General features: G+C 42.4%; 2 protein-coding genes across 2 annotated transcripts in view; both read right to left on the minus strand.

Annotated features, from left to right (window-relative positions):
• quo (quattro) overlaps positions 1–15,176 on the minus strand; it is a 37,258-nt gene extending 22,082 nt beyond the window's left edge. Inside the window, exons 1-11 of the mRNA XM_056274290.1 lie at positions 13,967–15,176; positions 9,487–9,690; positions 8,858–8,981; positions 7,851–7,944; positions 7,360–7,446; positions 7,099–7,215; positions 2,493–2,591; positions 2,243–2,391; positions 1,436–1,574; positions 1,092–1,214; positions 599–796 (exon numbers count right to left, since the gene is read on the minus strand). Of these exons, the coding sequence (XP_056130265.1) occupies positions 599–796; positions 1,092–1,214; positions 1,436–1,574; positions 2,243–2,391; positions 2,493–2,591; positions 7,099–7,215; positions 7,360–7,446; positions 7,851–7,944; positions 8,858–8,981; positions 9,487–9,690; positions 13,967–15,161 (2,529 nt within the window). The 5' untranslated portion in view covers positions 15,162–15,176. The remainder of the gene's footprint in view (positions 1–598; positions 797–1,091; positions 1,215–1,435; positions 1,575–2,242; positions 2,392–2,492; positions 2,592–7,098; positions 7,216–7,359; positions 7,447–7,850; positions 7,945–8,857; positions 8,982–9,486; positions 9,691–13,966) is intronic.
• Positions 15,177–15,454: 278 nt separating this feature from the next.
• Positions 15,455–25,585, minus strand: part of LOC130132152 (uncharacterized) — a 68,420-nt gene continuing 58,289 nt past the window's right edge. The window contains exons 4-5 of the mRNA XM_056301743.1: positions 16,421–16,618; positions 15,455–15,463 (exon numbers count right to left, since the gene is read on the minus strand). Of these exons, the coding sequence (XP_056157718.1) occupies positions 15,455–15,463; positions 16,421–16,618 (207 nt within the window). The remainder of the gene's footprint in view (positions 15,464–16,420; positions 16,619–25,585) is intronic.

Below are 25,585 nucleotides of genomic sequence, written 5' to 3' on the forward strand. Positions count from 1 at the left end.
ATTCCACATCTGTCTTTTTTTTTTTTTGATTTCCCCCCCTTTTCTCCCTAATTTTACCCGTCCAATTACCCCGCTCTTCCGAGCCGTCCTGGTTGTTGCTCCACCCCCTCTGTTGATCTGGGGAGGGCTGCAGTCTACCACATGCCTCCTCTGATACATGTGGAGTCGCCAGCCGCTTCTTTTCACATGACAGTGAAGAGTTTCACCAGGGGACGTAGCACGTGGGAGGATCACGCTATTCTCTCAGTCCCCCCCCCCCCTGAACAGCCACCCTGACCGACCAGAGGAGGCGCTAGTGCAGCGACCAGGACACATACCCACATCCGGCTTCCCACCTGCCAAGTGCCAACATGGCCAATTGTGTCTGTAGGGACGCCCGACAAAGCTGGAGGTAACACGGGGATTTGAACCAGGATCCCCATGTTGGTAAGCAACAGAATAGACTGCTATGCTACCCGGACGCCCCCTCATCCCACATCTTTTACTAAATTAAAAAAAAAAAAGGAAAAAAAATAAAAAAGGTGTAGTTAATATGTGCACATGAAGAACATTAGGGACAAGCGCTGAGCAGGTGTTTGGCTTGGGGTTGTACACAAACCTGTTCACAAAAGCGGTAAAAATACACCAATGTGTCCAGTTCTTTATGCTTTTGTTCTGCCCGCAACAGGAAGTCGTCCACATTGGATTTAAAAGTGCTGACCACAGTTCGAAATACATCTGTCGTGGGGCTGGAGTCACTCATCCCCAGAATGCTCTCTGCCTCCGTCACTAGCATCATGGCATGCTGCTTTTTCTCCTGTGACGAAAGGTACAATGTCAACTGCATATTACCAACGTTCGCTGTATTTCCTCTCCTTTGCATTTAAGTTCTGAATCTTGACATTGCGTTTAAGGTGTTTCAAATTAGAGTTCGACAACTGCAAGAAACTTGCAAAAATGATCACTCACTCATTCATTCATTCATTCATGACAACACAAATCCTAAAACTGATTTTGATTGAATTTCATTTTGATTTCATAGTGAGTTTTATATTGAGTCAAGTGTAACAGCAGAGCCTTTGATAAATTGATTTAAGCTATTTTTCCAGTACCTTAACTTGTTTGAGAAAAGAGTCAAAGTGCTGCAAGGCCTTCTCGAAGCTTTTCAGGGATTCATCAGTCGGGTTGGAGGCCTTTAGTCTCTGCTCCCCCTCTATGTTGAACCACGTCCCATCCTAAAAAGAGACATGTGGGGAATTGGGAAGTTTCCGGCATGTTGCTTTTCACACTTTAATGGAACCATTTATCTGCTCGACTGTAGATCAGGGAGCACAGATTTTTGGCACATGACAGACTAAAGGCAGCTTAAGTACATGCTATATACATGGTGTCACGGTGATCTACCGATACAGAAAAGTAGATCCTGAAACAGAACGCCCAGCACAGAGCAACCCACCATGTGGATTTTGCCCTCAATCTCTCTGAGCCTGAAGAGGAACTCGAGGTGTTGCAGGGATTCATTAGATCTCATCACAAGTGTGTGGACCTTCTCTTCCACTTGGTTATACAGACCCGTAACTGACTCTAGAGCATCTCTACAAATGAAGGAGAGAGCGAGCTGTCAAGAATGCATAAAACAGTAAGTGTATAAGACATGCATTATATGTACTGACATTGCTTTAGTTTCACTTGGGAAAAATGATGTGCATAACAAAGTATATGCATTAAAATGCATTGTAAGTATGTCTTGACTGTGTCATGACAGTTATTAGCGATGCAATTTCCTTTTTTTCAGTTTTCTGTTCAAATAAAAGAAAGCTTTGAAAATATTTGTTAAAATATCCATTGCAGTAAACAATAAGGTAAGGTATCTAATATCAAAAATATCATATCATGTACACAGTATAATATTTTCTTTGAATATTATATGGTTATACTATATTCAAGATATGGTAATTATAATATGATACAATCCCTTACAATATTTAGTGAGAAACATTTCAGAGGTCTAAAATGCAATTCATGTGATCAAATGTGGAGATCCGATGGTAAGGCTTTGCTTCACACAATGTTAACTAGACTGTTCAGAAGACATGTGCACTTGAAATTCTTCGCAATTAAGTGACTAACGGACACCATTTTCTGATCAACTCCATCATGAGTTATTGTGATATATTTCTCAAACAGTGCCGTGACTGTATCCTGCAGACTGAAGATGAGACGCAAATAAGAGTCAGACATTGATGAAGGTTAAAGTTCACACCTGTAGTCCTCTGACTGTGGAAACCGAAACTCCTCTCTCCTCATTCTGGCCAGCACGGCCCCACCCTCTCTCTGAAGAGTGACTAGCCGGGAATCTTCCAACACCTCTTTCATCAAGGCCTTCTGTTCCTGGATGCATTGCTGCACGTCCTTTTTCAAAGACAACACAGGTTAAAGCAACATGTGTGTATGAACCCATCCAAACATGTGTGGCGTCTCAAATTGCCCAAGTCATTGCACAGGGAAAATACCTGAGCAGTGTCCATTTTTTTGTTGCCATCCACTTTGTGGATGGCCCTCTGGAGCAAACCATCCGCCCCTTGCAGGTCGGTCATGAAAGAAACCAGCCGCTGAAATGAAACAAATTCAAGAGTCACGAAAAGTAAAAAAAAAAAAAAAAAAAGGTTCCTCATACCAGTTATTGGCTCCAGAGCCGTGGTTCTTAAGCTGGTCTTCAGGGACCCACAGTACTCCTGATTTTCTACTCATTCATACTACATACTAATACTATGACATTTTTAGTATACGCAATACTACGTGCTCATTTCGTATGTGAAAGGCATGTGTATGCATACTGCATACATGAAAATATTAAGTATGGAGCTTATGGTCACTAAATGATCAAAACTATCACATAATTATTTGCGCCTTTGTCATTTACATGGAAATGAGTAAGATTTCCTAAGAAATGTGGCTGGCAATGAAGTGGGAGGAGTGGAATCTGCTTGGATGGGAGTTCACCAAGTGTAACATTTGTAGTAGTAAGTAGTGCATGCTGCATTTTAGGTACTGAACAGAACATGGGGTCGAGGACTTGCGGAAACAGCTGTCTCCACTTGTGTAACACAGATTTCCTAAGAAACATTTACATAACCACATAGTCTATACTGCAAATTGACCCAAACCTTGAAACGAGGGAAAGGGATGTGTGTTGTCATTCTACCGTTAACTACTTACAGGGGCAACACCTCAACAACAGACATGCAGATAAAGTTGTGCAATTTTTACAATGTTCAAAGGGAATTGTACATTTTATATATCTATATATAAATATGTAGCGTTTTTTCCGAAACCGTCAGTGGTGTTGAGTGCTCAACTAATGAGGAGCGGAATGTCAACATAATATATATATATATGTGTGTGTGTGTGTGTGTGTGTGTATATATATATATAAAACAGTTGAGCACGTACAACACCATTGACGGTTTCAGAAAAAAACGCTATATATATATATATATATATATATATATATATATATATATATATATATATATATATATATATATATATGTGTGTGTGTGTGTGTGAGCGTGTGTGTGTGTATATATATATATGTAGGAAAAAACTAATATTTTAATAATATTACTGTTATGTATTAATGTTTTTTTTTTCTACATCTATCTTAATATTCCGCTCCTCATTTGTTGAGCACTTTTATCAACACCAATGACAGTTTCCGGAAAAAAAAAACGCTACCTACATACACTCACTGGCCACTTCATTAGGTACACCTTGCTAGTACCGGGTTGGATCCCCTTTTGCCTTCAGAACTGCCTTAATCCTTCGTGGCATAGATTCAACAAGGTACTGGAAACATTCCTCAGAGAGTTTGGTCCATATTGACATGATAGCATCACGCAGTTGCTGCAGATTTGTCGGCTGCACATCCATGATGCGAATCTCCCGGTCCACCACATCCCAAAGGTGCTCTATTGGATTGAGATCTGGTGACTGTGGAGGCCATTTGAGTACAGTGAACTCATTGTCATGTTCAAGAAACCAGTCTGAGATGATTCGAGCTTTATGACATGGCGCGTTATCCTGCTGGAAGTAGCCATCAGAAGATGGGAACACTGTGGTCATAAAGGGATGGACATGGTCAGCAACAATACTCAGGTAGGCTGTGGCGTTGACACGATGCTCAATTGGTACTAAGGGGCCCAAAGTATGCCAGGAAAATATCCCCCACACCATTACACCACCACCACCAGCCTGAACCGTTGATACAAGGCAGGATGGATCCATGCTTTCATGTTGTTGACGCCAAATTCTGACCCTACCATCCGAATGTCGCAGCAGAAATCGAGACTCATCAGACCAGGCAACGTTTTTCCAATCTTCTATTGTCCAATTTTGGTGAGCCTGTGCGAATTGTAGCCTCAGTTTCCTGTGCTTAGCTGACAGGAGTGGCACCCGGTGTGGTCTTCTGCTGCTGTAGCCCATCTGCCTCAAGGTTCGACGTATTGTGCGTTCAGAGATGCTCTTCTGCATACCTCGGTTGTAATGAGTGGTTATTTGAGTTACTGTTGCCTTTCTATCAGCTCGAACCAGTCTGGCCATTCTCATCTGACCTCTGGCATCAACAAGGCATATTCGCCCACAGAACTGCCGCTCACTGGATATTTTCTCTTTTTCGGCCATTCTCTGTAAACCCTAGAGATGGTTGTGCGTGAAAATCCCAGTAGATCAGCAGTTTCTGAAATACTCAGACCAGCCCGTCTGGCACCAACAACCATGCCACGTTCAAAGTCACTTAAATCACCTTTCTTCCCCATTCTGATGCTCGGTTTGAACTGCAGCAGATCATCTTGACCATGTCTACATGCCTAAATGCATTGAGTTGCTGCCATGTGATTGGCTGATTAGAAATTTGCGTTAACGAGCAGTTGGACAGGTGTGCCTAATAAAGTGGCCGGTGGGTGAGTGAGTGAGTGAGTGAGTGAGTGTGTGTGTGTGTGCGCGTGTGCGTGTGTGTGTAACGACCACGGATAAGTAGACTCACTAGCCCTTGGCTAACGGGTTGGACCTTTTAGTCGATTGGTTAACATTGTTGCCTGTGGTGCGGGAGATCCGGGTTTGCGTCCTGGCCGCGGCGGTTCCCGAACTGCCCACCGAATTCGCTATATATATATATAGATATATATATTGTAACGTGCATGGATAAGTAGACACGCTGGCCGCTAGCTAGCGGGTCTGACCCTTTAGTCTAGCGGTTAGCGATGCCTCCTGCGGTGCGGGCAATACAGGTTCGCTTCCCGGCCACGGCAGTTCCTGTGGTTGCGTTGTCCCCCGAATTCGCTACAATATATATACGGGCAACATTTAGGTCCCAAAATTGGGGGGGGGGGGGGGCAAAGACTTTTTTTAAATCACATAATTGTATCAATGTAAAAGTACAACTAGTGTGCAATAAACAAAACATGCGGTTTCAATGTCAAATTTGTATTTTAAATAAGTGACAAAACTTTAACACATTTACTTTTTTTATTTTTTTTACCTTTGCTGCAAAATTATGCATATCGAGGATCGCTTTTAAAAAACTTAGTCCTACACGTCCCTTTTCACAACAACATTTGGAACGTGAGACCTCTCCCGGTTTTTGAAAAAACGCTGGATGAGAGGGCAGTCACTCGCTCTTAGTTCCATCAGCTCTAAAAAAATTGCCCCGATTGGAGGAGCCCTCTGCTTCATCATGGGCACGGAGACCGATACCGGCACGACAACAGAACAGCAAACACTCGCACACTTTTTTCAGGTACTGTGTTTTCATCCAATTGCTTGCTATGTTCTGTACTGATTTGGGAAGCAACGCTGCCAGTTTTTAATGAATTTATGTAAGCGGACAGCTTTGTAGCTGCAGAAATGTGTGCATTGCATTTTTGATGGTCGCCAAATTTTTCCAATGCCTTCTTCCAATTTCCAAATCCTACCGTTCGAAACGTTTCTTCTTCGTTGTGGCCAGCAACGCTAAATGCGCGGCATGAGTAACAGAATGCCCGATCAGCGGCGGGCGGGGCTGTACTCAAGCCACGGTAGGTAGGTAACATAGTGTAACGTGCATGGATAAGTAGACACGTTGGTCCTTGACTAACGAGTCGGACCCTTTAGTCGACTGGTTAACGTTGTCGCTTGCGGAGCGGGAGACACAGGTTCACGTCCCGGCCATGGCGACGGTCTCCCAGACTGCCCCCCGAATTCGCTACAATACCATTCCTTTCCAAATCTCCTCCCTCCTGCTGCTGCTGGGAATAACAAAATAGGTTGGTAGGGGCCGTTCTCCACGAAATTCAAACAGTTTCCTACACCAAGGGCAGGATCTGGAGCTGGAGGTTGTAACACCACGGCATTGCCTGCTTCTCGCTGCTCAACCTGCATCTCTGCATTGTCCACTTCTCGCAGAGGTCGCTCTGAAATGTTGCCCGTCTCTGTGACAGACACATCAACGTCCTGACGCGATTCTTCATTTTCATTCTCCTCAGCCCGATTGATTTTTGTTTTCTTTGGAAAATAACTTAACAACGCGTTACCGCGTTTGGACATTTTCAATTAGCCTACCATAGCTAGATAATATAGTTCGCTTCAGATCGTTACATTGCCCCAGCGGCTCGTAGGTGTAATTACAGCAAATCATATTTGTATATTTTTAAATTACGTTATGTGATATATTATTTTAATTATTCTTTGTGAGCTAGGGGGGGCATTTGCCCCCCCCGTAATGTCGCCCATGTATATATATATATATATATATATATATATATATATAGTTATGTATCACAATATCTACTTACATACACAGAAACAGCTTGTTTAACAACCCAACTAAGGCTGATCACATTGGACTATTTGGTAACGTAAAGTACATTATCAAACCAAAACAATAACACTCCCTTGAAAATGTCAGACCTCATTATGTGAAAAATCTTGGGTAATAGATTCTTGATATAATGAATTTTGACAACAAAATTGTGTATCACATTAGCGCAATATCTGAATTGCTTCCTGATACAACACCATGAAAGACAATACACCGACGTTAATTCTGACTCATTAGGCTAGAGGAGCATAGTGATTGGCTACCTGATGGAACTGCAGCCAATCAGCATGGCTGTATGTAAATGTCCCGGCCAGTTCAGAGGTCAGCTGGGAACCCTCCACCATCTTGTTCAGGGCCTTTAAAGAGGTCACCACATCCATCTTGTCAAAAGAGACAGAGAGCATGTTGGAGGGTTAAGGTAAGGTAGGGAAGTTGACATTTGCAGTCTCAAATTGCTTTGGAGGTAAAGGACAAAGCAGGAGAAGTGGAAAAGTAAATGTGTCGTACTGCTCTGTATATCTGACCTGTAACCCATGCTGTCTTTCAGGGCGAGGACAGGTGTCTTTGTCCACTAGCATCACGATACTGTGGACAGCATGAAGAGCTTGCTCCTACAACAGGTGATGAAGTTTCTTTTTTTCAAGGCAGTCCATCACGGCACACTTTGATATCAATATAAACAACAGTTTTTTCACAGGTTTGGGATGGATTACAGTCATTTAGATATGATTGACGACTGGTGTGACAGACACATCAAATGCAGACGCTGATGTGTTTCACTGGCAAATTAACTTCTTGATCTCTATTAGAACCTCCAATCTAGCATATCATATCATCTTTAAAAACACATAATAATGATGATGTCTCATCTTTTTCACAGACAATTTAAGAAACCGGAACAAACTCAAAGTGGTGTCTCCCTGATGTGTGTGTGTGAGTGTGCATGCATGCGTGCATGTGCGCGCCTGTGTGTGTGTGTGTGTGTGTGTGTGTGTGGGGGGGTTGCATTTGTAACCTGGGCCATCAACAGGGATTTGTGTAGGAGAGGAGGAGGGGTCTTCTTCCTGGCATCAAGTACCAAAGTCATTCCCAGATCTCGGATGTCTTTCCTGGGAAAACATAATTATGATGGAATGAATTAGGACACACTTGGCTTATCACCGGAGAGGTTTTTATCTGATCGAGGTGTCACTCAGCACCTTTTAGGATTCGCTTCACAGCATATTCTTCTATCTATAAGGTTGCGCCCTCGCTCTCTCTTTCTCCCCCATACACACGCATAACACACCCACCCTTTCACACATCCCATTCATTCTTCTGCTTTTGACGCCTTCACACAACCCTCTTAATAGCCTCTTCTTCGGTTACCACTGTGTGAGGCTGAATAAGATGTGCCTGCCAATTCTAGCGAGTCTCCGCATACCAGACAGCTGGCAGTCTGCCTGACTATGGCCTGTTGTGTTGTTACTGCAGTTAGAATGGCACTATACAGGGATCAGAGGAAGGCCGAGGCCTTGTTTTATTCACCTTGAACGTCAAAGTCTCGTCTGTTAAGACCAGTGTAAACACACAGAAACCGTGAAAGTGTGCGGTTGTGGATCTTTGGGGAGTTTTGTAATAAAACTGCTTTAGGAGATGGTCCTTAGGAGTTAGGAGGCTACCGCTATGGAGAGTTTCTGCAAACTTATCCGGACCTTAGTTGAAACACTGCATTAGCATGCTGCAGAACAAGTAGATAATTTAGTGTGAAAACTGTTTTGAAATACATTAAATACATTGTTGTGAAACGATTAAAAAGGATGACCTGTTAGTTGTATCCAGTCTGGAGATAAAGGGAGAGGAAAGCAATAAAAAAATGAGACTTCACTGACCTCTAGTGGCTACAACTCAGACTTACAGTAATGTGTAAAATTGTGACTTGGCTTTAAAAAGCACATGGTTGTTTTCAGAAAATGCTGACAAACACTCTTATATTGATCCCCTTTTTAAATAGTGCAAGTATTAGAGGATTTATATCAGTACCTGGGTATGGAGTGTAGGTAGAGCAGCAGCTTACAGACGTCCTGGGCTGATACCAGAGGGGATGTCCATTCCTTTCTGTCGGCATACACCTCCACAACCGCTCTCCCTGTTTTGTCTCTGCCACCTAGAGGTGAGAGAAAGGAGGAGCGGTTAGACTTCCACTACCGTGGGATTGTTCTGCACGAATATTACAATAATGACAGATCTCTAAACAGAATTTTCCTGCATGCAATGGTTTAATAAAACTAAAGATTTAAGATTTGAGTTTGAGATACTTTATTGATCCCCATGAGGAAATTACACTCTGCATTTAACCCATCCTAGTTGTGTAGCTAGTAGCAGTGGGCAGCACCCGGGGACCAACTCCAGTTATTTCTTCCTATTGCCTTGGTCTGGGGCACAGACAGGAGTATTAACCCTAACATCCATTTTTGATGGTGGGATGAATACTGTCTGATTTTTTTTTCTTCCTTCAGGTGATATACAGTTGAGACTGGACAGGTACAGGGATTGGAAGACTATTAGAAAGATGGCAAATTCAAAACTGCACTGTCTCATTTTTTTTTTAGTAAGGGAATATCCATAAATAAATGAAGAATTTCAGATTTCAGGTAGCTGTGACAAAATACCTGGTAAACAGATTATGCCAAGTTGAAGAAGGCCACTGATGCTTCTGAAAGGGGATTCTTGAGATTGGGGGGAAAGGGGGACATCAGAATTCAGGGAGGCCAGCTGGGCTTGAGGAGATGATGGCTTGTCTCTCTTCACATCCTGGAGTTTAGAGGCCAGTCCAGCGGTAGTGGAAGGTGTTTCGCTCTTGCCAGATTCAGACTCTGCAGGGCAGTAAGTGTCACGAATTTTCAATAAATAAACATATACATAACCTCAAAGAACAACAGCAGAATTACAGTTAGATTAAGGTAAGCACAATAAATCAAACCCTATTATAGCAAAGCGTAACAAAAATGCGAGTGTTTTTTTTTTTTTAAATGCAAAGTTGGATATCGGAAGTATTTGTTGTTTGGTTTTTGTTTGACTGGTTTTTTTTTGTTTTTTGTTTTACCATTTTAATGCATCAATGAATTTCACTTATTTCTGACAATACTCTCATGAGTCCAGTTTTTCCAATAACAAAACCTGCTGTGTTTGGTACTGGACACCCCAAATGCCAACTTGTGTGTTCAACCCGGTGGCCTTTGTCCCCTTAATTCTGGGGCTTATTCTGCATGAGAGGGATTTCGTCAGCTACAACTCTCAATGGCTGTCTTCTGACATGCACCTAGCCACTGCGGCTGCACAGCTGTGTCCAGACAGCTTTCAAACATTGGATATGGTCTCTGTAACAAAACACGGCGGTGGCCTGGCCACTAAGCCTGGCTTTGATTTTAGACACTCTAATTGGCCCTTCTCTAAAGCCAACAATGCCTCGCCTGTGTTCCCTCTTCTGCCTCCTTCAACAATCTGTGACATGCCAAGTCTCCAGTCGACATCTTGACATGTCCCTTCGAGGGCATAAGGCTGCATGCCAGTGGGTGCACCCTGTTTCCCTGTCTCCCTACATTAGATGAATGTTATGCACGCTCCCATTTTGCCCGATGGGCACGGGCCTTCCCCCAGAATAGAGCGCAGCAGCCTGCTATTTCTGTCATCCCTGACAGTAAGGGGAATGACACGAATGCAGCTGTTTTACAAAGAAACTCTGGACAGAGAGGAGGAATCCCCCTGAGGAACATCATACTCGAGTCTCGCCTTTGCCCTCTGAACCCAATAAGGAGTCTTTATGAGCTGTTACTGTTAGTGCCCATTTCCCCGAAAGCACAAGAGGTCACGGTTGAGTTTCAGTCAGTCTGTTTGGAGACAATGGCTTCTGTGGCCCTTTGAGCAGTACATCATAACAATGGGTCTGGTGTGTTGTAATAATAATAATCATAATGATAAATACTGCAAATTGTAGCAGCTGTCTCACAATAAATATTCAAACTATAAACAGCAACTTAACAAAAAAGTGAAACTAAAGCAGAGCATGCCACAAACAGAAGGCAGAAAAAAAGAGCAAGAGTGTAAATGTAACAAAACCCTTCACTTTGACGGTAATGTCTTGAAAGAACGATCTTTATGTCCCTTTCGAATTTGCCATCTGCTCACTTTTATTTATTCACTGTGTTTTGTTTAATTTCCTCAGAGATGCTGGATACTCATTCACACCCTGTTTACATCCCGTATTGACTACTGCAACTCTGTCCTCTTTGGTCTTCCCCTCAAGTGTCTTCATAAACGTCAACTGGCCCAGAATTCAGCCGCCCGTATCACTACCAGAACTCCTTCCATAGATCATATCACTCCTGTTCTGCAGCAACTCCACTGGCTCCCTGTTAAATACTGTATGGACTTCAAGATCCAGCTCCTCACCTTTAAGGCCCTTAATAACCTAGCTCCTTCATATCTTTCCGTACTCCTTCATACGCACATGCCCTCCTGCACTCTCAGATCCTCTTCTGCTCTCCAACTCGCTACTCCATCGGCCGCTTGACTACCATGGGGTCTAGAGCCTTCAGTTGTTCGCAACATTGACTCTCTTTCAACCTTCAAATCCCATCTCAAAACTTACCTTTTCAAACTGGAATATTCAGTCTGAGTTTTGTGCTGATGATGATTTTATACTTATCTGTTGTATTAACTTTGTATTGTCCTCCCTGCTTTGTTTTGATTTTACGGTGTTGGATACAATGCCGCTTGTTTTTTCACTGTGCTCTGTAAGGTATCCTTGAGTGCTCTGAAAGGCGCCCACAAATAAAATGTATTATTATTATTATTATCAGTACATTAAGCAAACTACACGTTTCACATGTTGCAAAAAGCATAGTTTGCTCCTTTCATTTTAATGTAATCCATTAATAAAATAGAGTCAATCCTAGTCCTGCTGTGTGCTGGAATACCCATTATTTTTTGGCTTACTGTGGTTGGCAGTGCATTCGTATAGGCAAACTAGGCAATTGCCCTGGGCGGTGAAATGTGAGCCAGCTATTCCTACAGACACCAAATTCAATTATTTTCGAGAAAAAAAAATGCAATGTGAGGAATTGGATGAGGAAATACTGCAGCTTGTCTAAACAACCAAATCAAGTTATTGGAGTTAATACGCAGGCCTGTTTGGTGTGTTATTTGTATATGGATCCACAAAATGCCTCCATATTGCATCATGCATACTTTAATAATGTGGACACTTTGAGCACACTAGTGTTACACTAGACTATTTGCATTATGTGTATGGCATATTGGCTTTTGTGTGTTGTTGCCGGTATGGTACATTGCAAATAGAGGGGCGGCATAATTGTTTTTGCCCTAGAACGGCAGAAGTGCATGCACTGGTCAGTAGAGAAGCACTGCTGTGCACGGGTATCTTTAGTTTTTGGATATCTAACGCTGTATTCACATCACAATATTGTAAAGTTTGCTATCATGTATCAGGCTATAACAAAACTAGTATTGGTCATCAAAGACAGGTGTCGTGCCAAGGTACTTGCCCTCTGACAGGAAGTGTACCCCTGGCCACTCCAAGGGTCATAGTGTCAACAGTAGAGGTCAGATTGCGTCGACCCTGATACCATTCGATTCAGCAAAAAAAATGCGGAAGATTTCTTATAATGTGTATGTTTTTTTCAAATTGTGGGATCGAACAGAGAAATAAAGAGCCATTTGCTAGCAGATCCCCACAGAAACGTCTTGCTTTACAAGCACTTCATGGGTATATTTGTTCCCAAACAGACATATTCAGTGTACATCAAAATTATTCAGCGTGTTCTGCTCAATCCAATGATGTCAGAGTCATGACAAGCTTCGCAAGGGCAGCTCTGCTGTGTCAAAAACAGGTTTTTCCAGCAGAAACTTGCTATAAATGGCTCTGTATTTCCGTGTTCGATCCCACAATTTGAAACACACGTGTGTCTGATCACATAAATGATCAGCATTTTCTGTTGAATCGAATGGTACCAGGGTCGACACAATCTGACCTCTAATTTTGACGCTATGGCCCTCGGAGCGGCCAGCGGCACAAACCTGTCAGAGTATTGATACTTAAACCATAACAGAAACTATCGCACAATTACTATAATAGAGAAAAATGTATCAATTGACCCACTTAAAACTAGAAAGCACTCAGAGTGCATACTTCCAACTAAAGCTGACTGACCAATCCTCAATGAGATATTTTATTTATAGAAAATGTATTAATTTGCGTCTGCCTCCACATCAAAATAGACACACAGAAAATCATGAGAAATGTGTACTGGACCTTTTTTTTTTGCTATTCACTTATGCTTATTTTAATGCTTATTTAAATCTCTGATGGATCCGTATAAATTCACTGAAAATAAAACCAACTCACTATATCACCAACAACCAGACTCACTATCCCCCACCACTGAACATTGAGCTGAGGCAGTGCTGAGGAAAACGACCCCCCCCCCTTTACATAGTATGACGCGGTGTGTGTGTGTGTGTGTGGGGGGGGCATTTTTATGAGCTTTGCTCAAAACAGCCACCTTTTCCTCTGAATTTGGGTCCTTATGTCTTGTAAAACATTAAATCCTGCATTAACTTTTCAAATGGTCATTTTCAGGTCATTTCATGGTAAATTTCGTAAAATATTTAACCGGCAATATGCACTTTAAACCTAACCTTAACTTTAATCTTGATCTAACTTTAACCACTTATCTTAATCTAATGTTAACCCCCTGGGAGAAATTGCGTACAAATAGGGAGTTGTGTGTGACTAGTGTAACATAACATCCAGCCCTCTGCGTAGGAGAGCGGAAACACTGGACACTGTGTTGGCATGAGCATCGCACAATGTATTGTAATACTTCATGACAACAACCAGCAGGGGTGGAGGGCAATACAAAACCCATCTGGCAGAACAGTTGAACCATTTAAATGTATAAGTATTCCTCTTCACTATGCTAAGCAGAAAGTTGTTAAAATCAGAATTTATTTATACGCTTTAAAAAAAAAAGAAGATGTGGATCACATTTAAACACTTGGAAAAAATGATCATAACAAAAGACTGATTTAAGTGAGCACATTCAAGGTGATAGAGCATTAATTTCTTACCATTTTTGGGAGACTGCCATCTCTCCAGTTTTGGAGTTATTAGACCAAGGGCTGTGGTTTTCTTGCATTGCAAAATGCTTGGGATCATTTCAGGGCAAACGTCACTATGGCTCCTGGTGCCTGCTTTATGAAGATGTGGACTCCCTTTGGATGTTTCTGACACCGCTGACAGAGACCTTAGCTTAGCTTTGTGCTTCCCCAAAGGTTTAACAACCTCCACTATCTGATATTTAACATTATTGTCAAGGGTCTCCAAAATCGGATGAGGAGCATCTGGTATTGGATGCACAATGGATTCATGTCCTGTTGGTTGGGAAATCAAATTTTCCTGCATGTCCTGGCTATGACTTCCCCCTGGAGTCAATTTATAAACCGTGGGCAAATCCCTCTCAGAGTTTCCTGATACATCACTTGTGGACGTTTGCTTGAGGTGAGATACAGAGTTCCCCTGTGTTGTTATACAGCATTGTTCATTCTGGTGTGGCTCATGACACACTGTAGGTTCTTTGCAGTGGTCACAAGAGTCCTGTAGCTCATTCCCTTGAGTTACAATTGTACCTTTGGGTCCAAACTGCCCTTCTTCAAAAAGCCCAACCTCTTCCAGAGCAGTCAGGAGGTCTGTACTTACCTTCTCGAATGTGATTGGGTTTCGCAATGCTGCCAGGTAAGAATCTCTGTACCGGCACTTCAACTCTGGATCAGTGGGCTCATGCCCCAGCTTCCTCTGGCTGCATGGTGAACAAGGCTGCTCTGCATACCTCAGGGTACGTCCACAGTGGGCACTTCTCTCTGCTGGTATAGGTGGAGGGGGCCGAACCGGTTTGAATGAAATGGGACCAGGAGAATTTGGGTGGCTGTCAGGTTTATCGAAAGCCTCTGTGTCCTTTGCAAAATCAAGCAGATCTACATAATCACCCTCTATCTCACCACAGTTGCGACTGTCCCAAGTATTGGGTGAGACCCAACCCACAGGTTTGATTAAGGGCTTGGAGCGTGTTTTGGGGGTAGGTTTGTTATAATTCATTTTGACAAGTTTGGAAGAGTTTTTGGGAAGTCCTAAAGACACAGAAATCCTGTCCCTAGCAGGGGGAAACATTGCCTCTACTGGGAGGGTGGAGGCGTCAAAATGGGACGGGACTGATTCCTGCTTAAGCTCATGAGGAGCTTCATGGACAATAGAGGAAGAAATGGGCATGGTCTTAGGCTTGTCTAAAAACTCTGGGATGGCTACTTTAACCCAGGGCAACTTTATTACCCCTTGGTCAGTAGAGAGCAAGCATCGAGAAAGAGGGGTTCCATGGCGCCCTTCATTGACCTCTTGCAGCCACTCTTCAGTGAAGATGCAGGGGTAGGATGTCTCTGGGATGGGAGTCTCCTCCACTTCTCGGCACCCTTCTTCGAGAAGACTCTTTAGAACAATGCGGGCTGCCTGGTCCCCAAAGGGCTCCACTTGTAGATAGAAATCCCCAGGGCGCAGCAGCAGAGGATTCACAGGTGCTAAGTGGATGACAGTTTTATCATGGAGACACAGTGGCCAGCCCTCACAGCGGAAGAGGACGTCAAAGTATGAAGCCTGGGGGGGGGGGGGGATATGTTTGAGTGACAGAGTAAAGTTTCAAACAGGATGTTGTTCTAAATAGCATTTTCTGCATCGCATATCTGAGACAACTTATCCCCTGTGACCCAGTGATTATAAATAACATGACCTCATTGTTTGTTCCCACCGTTTTTTTTTTTTTTAATCACATGAACAATAAATAATGTCTGTACTTTTGCATCTGTGGCCTGACTGGATAATTATAGTCATAAATTTTAATTTTCAGGGCCACAAAAACAATAAACAGCTCCTGATGAAATCAAATTGAACAAAAAATGTGTAATAATTCCCTTTTAACTCATTTTGACATGTAACTTGTAGATTTCTACTTGAGGTTTAGAATTCAAGATGGACTAAAGCCACCAAACCAATTAGAGAGGTTAAAGTCTGCTGTTGCAAGAGACAGAAGAAACCTTAAACTCACCCTCAACTCTTTATTGCATTTACTGAATATTGAAGTGACAAAGCCAAAACACAATTTATCCTTTAATACACTGTTAAATTAAATCTGTTATCTGATTTTTTTTTCTTCAACTTACCATTCAAGTCATAAAATCAATATAGGAACTACTTTTTTAGCCTTACTTACATGCTTGGTTAGGAGTCACTATAAATAATTGGAATTCATGTGCCATTAACAATATATTGGCTATATCGGCCATTCTGCAGACCATTGGCCTAATCTCTTGGTTGACCTTTTTCTTTAGTGAACATCACAGAGTGCATATACGAACAATGCCTGTATATGGTAACTCAGCAGTATAAGTTTGTTAAGCTTATTTAGTATGTTCGAATATGAATGTGGAGTGTGAGAGACAGAGGATGAAATGTGAGGCTTTGAGAGTGCCTATACTCACACATGCTGCCTGCTGAACACTCTCAAGAAGATGTTTGGAGGGAATGAGGAAGTCCAGTAGGCACTGCAGGGCATCGCCGTTGTAGCGCTCCTCGATGGTGCGAAACAGCTGGCTGAGGACGATGGGCGCTGTGGCCTCAAAGGGTGGGAACAGGGCCGACAGGGCGCTCTGGATGGATGAGTCCAGGGATTCTGGGTTCTAGAGGAAGACAGAAATCACAAGATAGAGGTTACCCAACCTTGAATTCTAATTGTAAAGACCAGTGGATCACAAACTGAAACTGTCACTGCCAGATGTTTTGCAAGATTTAGGAGGAGTTGTCAGCCAGACCTCTAGGTAAAACAAGATGCAGATCAGAAAAATCCAGTGCTTACAAAACTGCACTCAATGAGGTATCAATTTTAACAGAAGAAGAAACACAGACATGTTTATATATATCTAAGACCTGCCATCAATTTTAAAAGACTCAGCAGAGGTATTGCAAACACATTCCCAAGATTAAATGGTTTGTATTCGGAGCAGACCTAGGTACATATAATCTGCAGAGGTATTACAGGTGGTGCACAAAATGAAATTGCTGTTCAAAATGTTCAATAACCCTATATATCCAATAATAAAAGTGAAGTTCTGTCATATTGTCAAGGTGTTTCAATCCAAAATAGATGGCCATTACATGTCCAAAAGCAGAAATTCATATAAACTTCGCATATAAATGGCTTATCGAAACGAGGCTTTTGCTCACAATATGGCTAAAAATGCATCAAACTCCTAAGATATTTACACTGAAAGGAGATGTGTTTGTGCAAATCCTGTTATAATGTTAAATTGGATTTAAAACGTGTCTAAAAAAAAAAACCCAAACGTCCACACAACTGAGAAACATACAAAAATAAACCATGCAAACAGAAAATGAAAGGAGAGATATTTTTATTGTAGTCCTAATAAATACTCTTATGATGTTGGCCATAGATTCTGAAACCCTCACAAATATGTGAAATGCTTTCCTCTACAAGCGTACTTTTGGATTACCTGCCTACAATCAAGTCTCACTTTCTTGCAATCACTGCAAGCCAGAATGATCTGTCTCGATGCGAAAAGCAAGATTAAGTGTACCAAAACACTGACATGTCTAACAATCATTGTGCTGAATCTCTTGATTGTAAGACCACAATGCAAACCTACTCCTTTTAGAGGGTCAGAAGGATAGAGTTTCAATGGGTTGACTCAAAAACCCTTCAACATGATCTGGATATGATTAGGTCTGTCCTGCCGGAGTATGCAACGCTCGTTTAATGTCCAGCCAAGATACACCTCATTTAAACTGGTGCACGTTACGTTGGGGGGGGGGGGGTCATCCTCTGATCTTATACAAAGGGCCAAACAAAAGAGAAGGAACAAGGAAACTTAAAGTCCCTATCACGAGTCCCCATAAAGATGATGCTGTGAAAAGGGTCACAGTTCCCTGGTAGGAGTAATGGGAGTTTGCCGGTATTTAATACACAAGAAAAATCTGCTTCAGATAAGCATGTTTTTTGTCTATTGAACTCACTGAGCCTCCGCAAAGCTACCACAACCAGCTGTGCACGGGGTAGAGCCAAGGCAAAACATGTTGAAACAATTGCGAGAAAGAGATTGAAGCCTTCCTTTGCACAGATCTCAAAGATAGACCAAACACAATTCATTGAACATAAAGAGAAACGTGGGATTAAGGTGGTAAGTGCACTTTGGATTCCATCACACTGCAAAGTTGTCAAACCCTTTTCTGTCATCTGACCACCGGAAATAAACACTGTACATTTACATGTAGGCCTACATTAATACATATGAATTTATAGGCTAATGTCAAGCCAAGTCAATTTTATTTGTACGGCCCAATATCACAAATTACAAATTTGCCTCAGGGGGCTTTACAGCAACACAACATCCTGTCCTGAGACCCTCTCATCGGATAAGGAACAACTCCCTAAAAATAGGGAGAAACCTCAGGGAGAGCAACAGAGGAGGGATCTCTCTCCCAAGACGGACAGCGTGCAATGGATGTTGTGTTTACCCAATTTACATAATACAACATTGAAAGAGGATAAACAGAATTATAATGGACTTATAAAATTTATGAAGAATATGATGCACAGGATGCCAAGCAGTGTCCAGACGCCACTGGAACAGCCCAGGACCCAAGCCACGTGACCAGCATCATCATGTTAAAAAAAAAAGAAAAAAAGGAAAAAAAAGTACCAGCTAACATGATGAGAGAGACTCATCATCTCATCCAAGTTTGTTTTTTTTCCCTCAAATGTAGAGACCAATGAAGAGTAAAAGTATAACAGCTGAAATATTGGCATGACTGGGAGCTGTATACTTGAATTTCAATGGCATAACACCGCCGGCTTTCAAAAACTCACCTTCCCCAGCAGCACGGGACATCTTAAAGAAAGTCCAACGGTAAAATGTATTGGGGCTTTTCTTCAATCGCTTTTTAGCAAGTCTTCCTATGAAATGCAAGAGGAGCATAATAATCTTGCTTAACACTTATGTTGAATGTGGACAGGTCTCAGACCTGGGGTACCACAGGCATGCAATTCATAGTTACTCCCAAGTTTATAGCAGCGTTTTCCTCCCCGCATTTCAAAGGAGTCTGTTTTTAGTCCCTTCCTCATTTAGCTTGATGGCCTTATGGTAAACACAAATGCAAAGAGCTTCAAAGATTCAGCCTGGCCAGCACTTGGCCCGGGGCTGTTTTTTTTGCTAACTGGTGCTAGGACCAATTGAGCAGTCAATTAGCATCTTTACTATGCCGTGACGAATTGGAAACAAAACTGCTCTACTGTCAAACTAATCCGCCCTTTCAGTCACGATGAGTCAATGCATCCGAAGCGATCTTAAATGTTTATTGGACATATGCTCATTTTGAGCAGAACTGATTTTGTGCAAAGTTATCTCCATGATTACTCAACTTTAATGCCATTTATGTGGGATGTAAATATGGTTGTAGCAATCAAGTGCCTATCAGTGTTTGACTGGCTACCCTGAATCTGTGTAGAGTATCAAGAAATGTTCTTGGTAGAGAAGAATGCTTCCTTTTTTTCTGATTGTGCACATCTGTCACAAATAGATTAACCACTGGAGAGCAGCATACTTGTGAGGCTGGCCTTCACACGGTAATGCATCACAGCTGTTTTGGACGGACTACAGTCACTCTAATATAGGATATCGGTAGACTTAAGGCCATGTCTAATAAAACCCAGTACACTGAAGTCACTATAGGCTGAGTCTGTGCTTTATAGACATAGAGATCCTTTTTACTGACTAATCTCAGATGGCTAGGTATAGCCTCACAGTATGTGCTGTTTAAAAGTAACTGGAGCATGTCCACACTATTAAAGACTATACAGCTGCCTCATAGCTTCTCAGCCCGTACTGGAATTCCTCAATGCTAAAACCTAGCTTCATAGATGCATGTGCTACCTATGAGTTAAGACTTGGAACTTTTTATCCATTTATTTATTTTATACCTCTGGGCAATTGTCACAATTTATACACATGACGCGACAGTTATTGGTGCTAATAAGAATACACCAAAATATGAAATATGTCAACGTCAATAAATTACGCCTTTAAAAACAACATCAGATGAATCAGATCATTTCTCAGGACAGCTGGGTGTAGTTGGTTCATGCTTGATTGACACCTTCCTATCTAGCCACTGTACCACAAACAATGTGACGATGCTACCCGACACTCTCACTATAATACCACAGTGATGCAGAAAATCATAATTGTAACGGATCAACCCAAATGCAATGACCCTTCAGGTTTACTGTTCTCGAAGGGCAGAACTTATGCCACCTACAAGGTCCTAACCTCGTTCTGCTCAGAGGCTCTTGCCAAATAATAAGTTACACAATATACTGTATACTTCTGTAAGGACCTCTAAAATATAAAAATCTTCTGTACATACTTTGTGGTACTTCATTTACCAGCATGCTTTGTGTCTTAAACATTTCCTGTGTTGGTGTGGTTTCCAAACATGTGGACCAATGGAGTGTATTTGTTCTGTGTATTTGTGTTTGAATTTTGTGGTTGGCCAATGATGTGGTGTGGAGTTGTTTTGCCCGTGAAATAGCGGGGTTCGCAACGGTCGATCTCCTCGCGGGAAGGGAGGAGTTTGGATATTCGCAGCAGGACTCCAAGGAGAGAGGTCAATTTTTTTTCCTCTCTCCGCAGCCCCGTCTGAGTGCCCGTTTCGCGGAGACTTTGTACACAGCCGTGTACTGGGCCTGCATTTGAGGACAAGAGTGTTGCGATTGGCCCACGACCGTGTGCTTGCTGGTGGGGTTTGTTTTGGTCTGATTGCTTTGTTTCCCACTGGAGGACCATTGTCTTCGCCAGGGTTTTCGGAACGTTGCGACCTGTGGCCATCTTGCGGGTGGAGGCCGCTGCCGGGGAGCCGACAGCTAGCACTGCGCTTTTCCATCCTCTTGACTGCACACAGCCTCCCGGTCGTGGGAGCGAGGGGTTGTGAGTAACCCGAAAAGATCACTTATACTGACACACACACACACTTTTGTCTTGTCGCCTGGGCATCGTAGGGTGTCTGCCTTGCTCTGCGCTCAGAGAACTGCTTTAATGTGCACCAACGGGCCCCAACAGAAAGCGCTGGGTATTTTTGTATTCTTTTGGTACTTTCTTTCTGTTTATTGTGAACGGTTGTCACACCCTGTGTAATTTTAATTAATGTTTATTTGATCAACAGTACTACACTCATGTGGTACTCTTTTTTCCTCTCTCTCTCTCTCTCTCTCTCTCTCTCTCTCTCTCTCTCTCTCTCTCTCTCTCTCTCTCTCTCTCTCTCTCTCTCTCTCTCTCTCAGTATTATCCAATAAATCCTATTATTATTAATTATATTTCGGGTGTATTGGCAGCTCATTTACTTTTAGAGTGCTGGTAATAAGCTTGTACAGTACTTCAGTACACAGCAGGGTTATAAGATCTGCCTTAACCACAGGTTTGTTAAATTTTGGGAAGATACACCATTCACTAGCCTTAGGTAAGTGTAGTATTTTCTCAGTGGAGGCACCGCGCCACTAAATTGATAATTATCTTGGTTAATTATTTCTATTATCATTTATCACTAATATTGTCATTAGTGGCACTAGCCTACTAGTACACAGGAGGTTCGGCCAGCTCACCATTCCACCGCTGAGAACTCAGGATCCTGTTGCACCATTGGATTTTATTGTAACACTTTAGTAACTGGAAGCATTAGGATGTTGTCTTGTTTAAATGTGCTTGGCGTTGCCCGCCAGTGAAGAAGGAGTTACACTTATCTATAATATTCCTACAATGAATTAGTCAGCTCACATGCAGTATAATTACATATATATATATATATATATATTTTTTTTTTTTTTTTGGGATTTTCCCCCCCTTTATTTACGAATTGTACTTGGCCAATTACCTCACTTTTCCGAGCCGTCTCGGTCACTGCTCCACCCCCTCTGCCAATCTGGGGAGGGCTGCAGACTACCACATGCCTCCTCCGATACATGTGGAGTTGCCAGCTCTTCACCTGACATTGAGGAGTTTCGCCAGGGGGACGTAGCGCGTGGGAGGATCACCCCCCCCCCCCCGGACAGGCACCTCAACCGATCAGAGGAGGCACTAGTGCAGCAACCAGGACACATACAGCTTTCCACACGCAGACACGGCCAATTGTGTCTGTAGGGACGCCCGACCAAGCTGGCAGTAACACGGGGATTCGAACCAGAGATCCCCTTGTTGGTAGGCAACGGAATAGACCGCTACACTACCCAGACACCCCCACACGCAATATTAAAAATGATACCTGGCTTGTGCATTATTAAGGTAAAGGAAACACTGGTTCTACACTGTAGTTATTGCTTCAGTGGACACAGTAGACAGATAAATGGATCTGATTCAAAGTGAACATTAACACGGAAGTTTATTTTGATAGAACTGTAATGGGTGGATATCTGACGTTCTCCAAAACTGTTATTACCAGGATATTCCTCCTTGTACAGTTCTGCCTAATTGCAAACATCGATATACTTCTGCAAAATTTAAATGTGATTAAAATTCTAATTTTAGAGATTAATTATGAGCAGAAATAGCTTTCCAGGGGCTTTAACCTAACCTGTGAGTAATAGGGCAAATGCTGACTTTGGAGAAGGTTCTTGAGTGGCTTGTTGAAGACAGGTTGTGTATGCTGGTTTTCTCCTTGAGTATACTAGTTCAGTGTTTCCCAACCCAGTCCTCAAGGAACCCCTATCCTGCAGATTTTCTTTGCAACCCTGCAACCTGTTTGTAGTTATTCAACCAATAAGCAAAGAATTATGTCAGATGTTGCACACCTTACATAATTAAGTGCTGTGAGATGATTGGTTGAGTAAGTACAAGCAGGGCTACCTATGCAGGGTTACATTGAAAATCTGCAGGATAGGGGTTTGTTGAGGACTAGGTTGGGAAACGCTGCACTAGTATATTAAACAAGTGCCATTTGCTTTATACTGCTTTGGTTTAGTACTCAACCCTTTGGTACATGCTATTCTAGCACAAAAAGACAAAGGTTTTAGAAACAAAAGTGATCAAGCAAGCAAATGCTTACTAACAAGAGCAATCCTGACTTTTAAAAAAAAATTATCATACAGATCATCATATTACACACTCATTTACCACACCAGAGACTGTCTTCATTGACTTCTTCCTGCCTCACAGTTAAATGACTGACAATTCCTTTAAATCTTCCCACTGTCTAAATTCAGTTCTGGAGCAGCTGGACCTTCTCCACAAAGGCTTGTTAGCCAAGTCAGTTGAGTTGCAGAATGAAGGCTGGGAAATTTTTTTGTTGTCTCCAATTACATATAACGGACTGCCAGACAGAAAGCCAGAAGTGCTGCAGCTATACATAGTTTAGCAATACTTTTTTCTGGAGTAACAAAAACAGTATTTTAATGGCAGGTTGGTTTTGTTTTGCTTGTTAAAGGAGAAGTAAATGTATCATATTAATAGTAGGAAGGAGTAATAGGGAGCTACATCGACCAGCCAAAACATTAAAACCACCTGAGGTCACTGCTATCAGGGAATACCGTTGTCCTGAAGGGGTGTACTTGGTCTGCAACAATGTTGGTGGTACGTGTCAAAGTAACATCCACACGAATGCCAGGACCCAAGGTTTCCCAGCAGAACATTTGCCCAGAGCATCACACTGCCTCCGCCGGCTTGCCTTCTTCCCATAGTGCATCCTGGTGCCATCTCTTCCCCAGGTAAACGACACACAGACACCTGGCCATCCACATGACGTAAAAGAAAACGTGATTCATCAGACCAGGCCATCTTCTTCCATTGCGCCATGGTCCAGTTCTGACACTCACGTGCCCATGGTAGGTACTTTCAGTGGTGGACAGGGGGTCATCATGGGCACTCTGACTGGTCTGCAGTTATGCAGCCGCATAGGCAGCAAGCTGTGATGCACTGTGTTCTGATGCCTGTCTAGCATAGCCAGCATTAACTTTTTCAGCAATTTGAGCTACAGTAACGCTTCTGTGGGATCAGACCTGAAAGGCTATTGTACGCTTCCCACGCGCATCAATGAGCCTTGTGCGCCCATGGTCCTGTCGCCGGTTCACTGGTTGTCTTTCCTTGGACCACTTTTTGTAGGTACTGACCACTGCATACCGGGAACACCTCACAAGACCTGCCATCTTGGAGATGCTCTGACCCAGTCATCTAACCATCACAATTTGGCCCTTGTCAAAGTTGCTCAGATCCTTACGCTTGCCCATTTTTCCTACTTCCAACACATCAACTTCAAGAACTGACTGTTCAATTGCTGCCTAATATGTCCCACCCCTTGACAGGGGCCATTGTAATGAGATGATCAGGGTTATTCACTTACCTGTCAGTGGTTTGAATGTTTTGGCTGATTGGTATATATTATGATAACTGAAAATGAAGAGCTCATACAGAGATGATATCCATCTCCAAGAGCCAGTTTGTAAGCAGAATTCCCTCAGCATAGACAATTTTATGAATGCTGCCTTTAAAACGTTGATGCTCAGAGGAATACCCAAAACAACATGCGTAAATACTCTGACAGCACACATCAGGTAAGACTTGAAGCACTGACCATCATCAGGTCCAGTGGCAGTGGTCTTTTAACCATCCCTCGTGCTAGGTCTAGAGCAGGGGAAGCTGAATTTTCTATTTACGCCCCAAGTAGATGGAACGCCCTGCCTGAGGACCTGAGAGAGGCCCCCACACTGGACACTTTTAAAAGCAGGTTAAAAACCATACTTTTTAAAACAGCCTACAGCTAAATTCATAGTGTGTGTGTGTGTGTGATTTTTTTTATTTTGTTATTTTTATATATTCTGCTCTGTTGTTACTTTTAATTAATCAGTGTTTATGGCACTTTTATTTATTTGACTAACTTAGTTTTAAACTTGTCTGTACTTTTATAAAACTTGCCTGTACTTTTATTTTATTTCATTTTTTTGGGGGGGGGGTTATTGTTTTATTGTGTGAAGCACTGTGTTACATTTGTTTGTATGAAAAGTGCTATACAAATAAAATCTGATTGATTGATCGATTGACTGATAATATCAACTGTTTTTTTGCACTGCCAGCTTAATTCGTACTTGCTGCCTTCCGAGTCACTTCCTGCCATGTTGTCTGCGGAAGTTGATTTCTGCCTACACGTTTTGCCTCTTCCGTACTGAGGAGTGTCATCGGTGGATTTTCTCAGCATCTTGCCTATTTTAATGACACGCGTCGCTCTTCCAGCAGACCGCGTGGCTTAGCGGCAGTAGAACAGCAACACAAAAATGCTCAAAACTTTCTCATGAACGGACAGACATGTCTGAAACTTCGGGCTTTCAATATCACACGCCACTAACCCATGCATGTATTTCTATCTTTTTAAGAAATTCATTCCAAAAATAGTTTGATTGAAGCCTTGTAAGACAGGGAGTGTTTGCCCTTCCCGTTATGGTCAGCTCCCCTAGGAATACACGGATGTGCATCTTGTTCTCAAAGTTCTAATCATGGACATCTGATGCCGGATCCCGCCAACACATTCTTTATACTCATTGAGAGGGGTCATTGTAAGAAACATTTCCTTTCCCGGCGTTTAACCTAACATCTGTT

This window comes from Lampris incognitus, chromosome 2, assembly GCF_029633865.1.
Source record: "Lampris incognitus isolate fLamInc1 chromosome 2, fLamInc1.hap2, whole genome shotgun sequence".
Classification (NCBI taxonomy): Eukaryota; Metazoa; Chordata; class Actinopteri; order Lampriformes; family Lampridae; genus Lampris; species Lampris incognitus.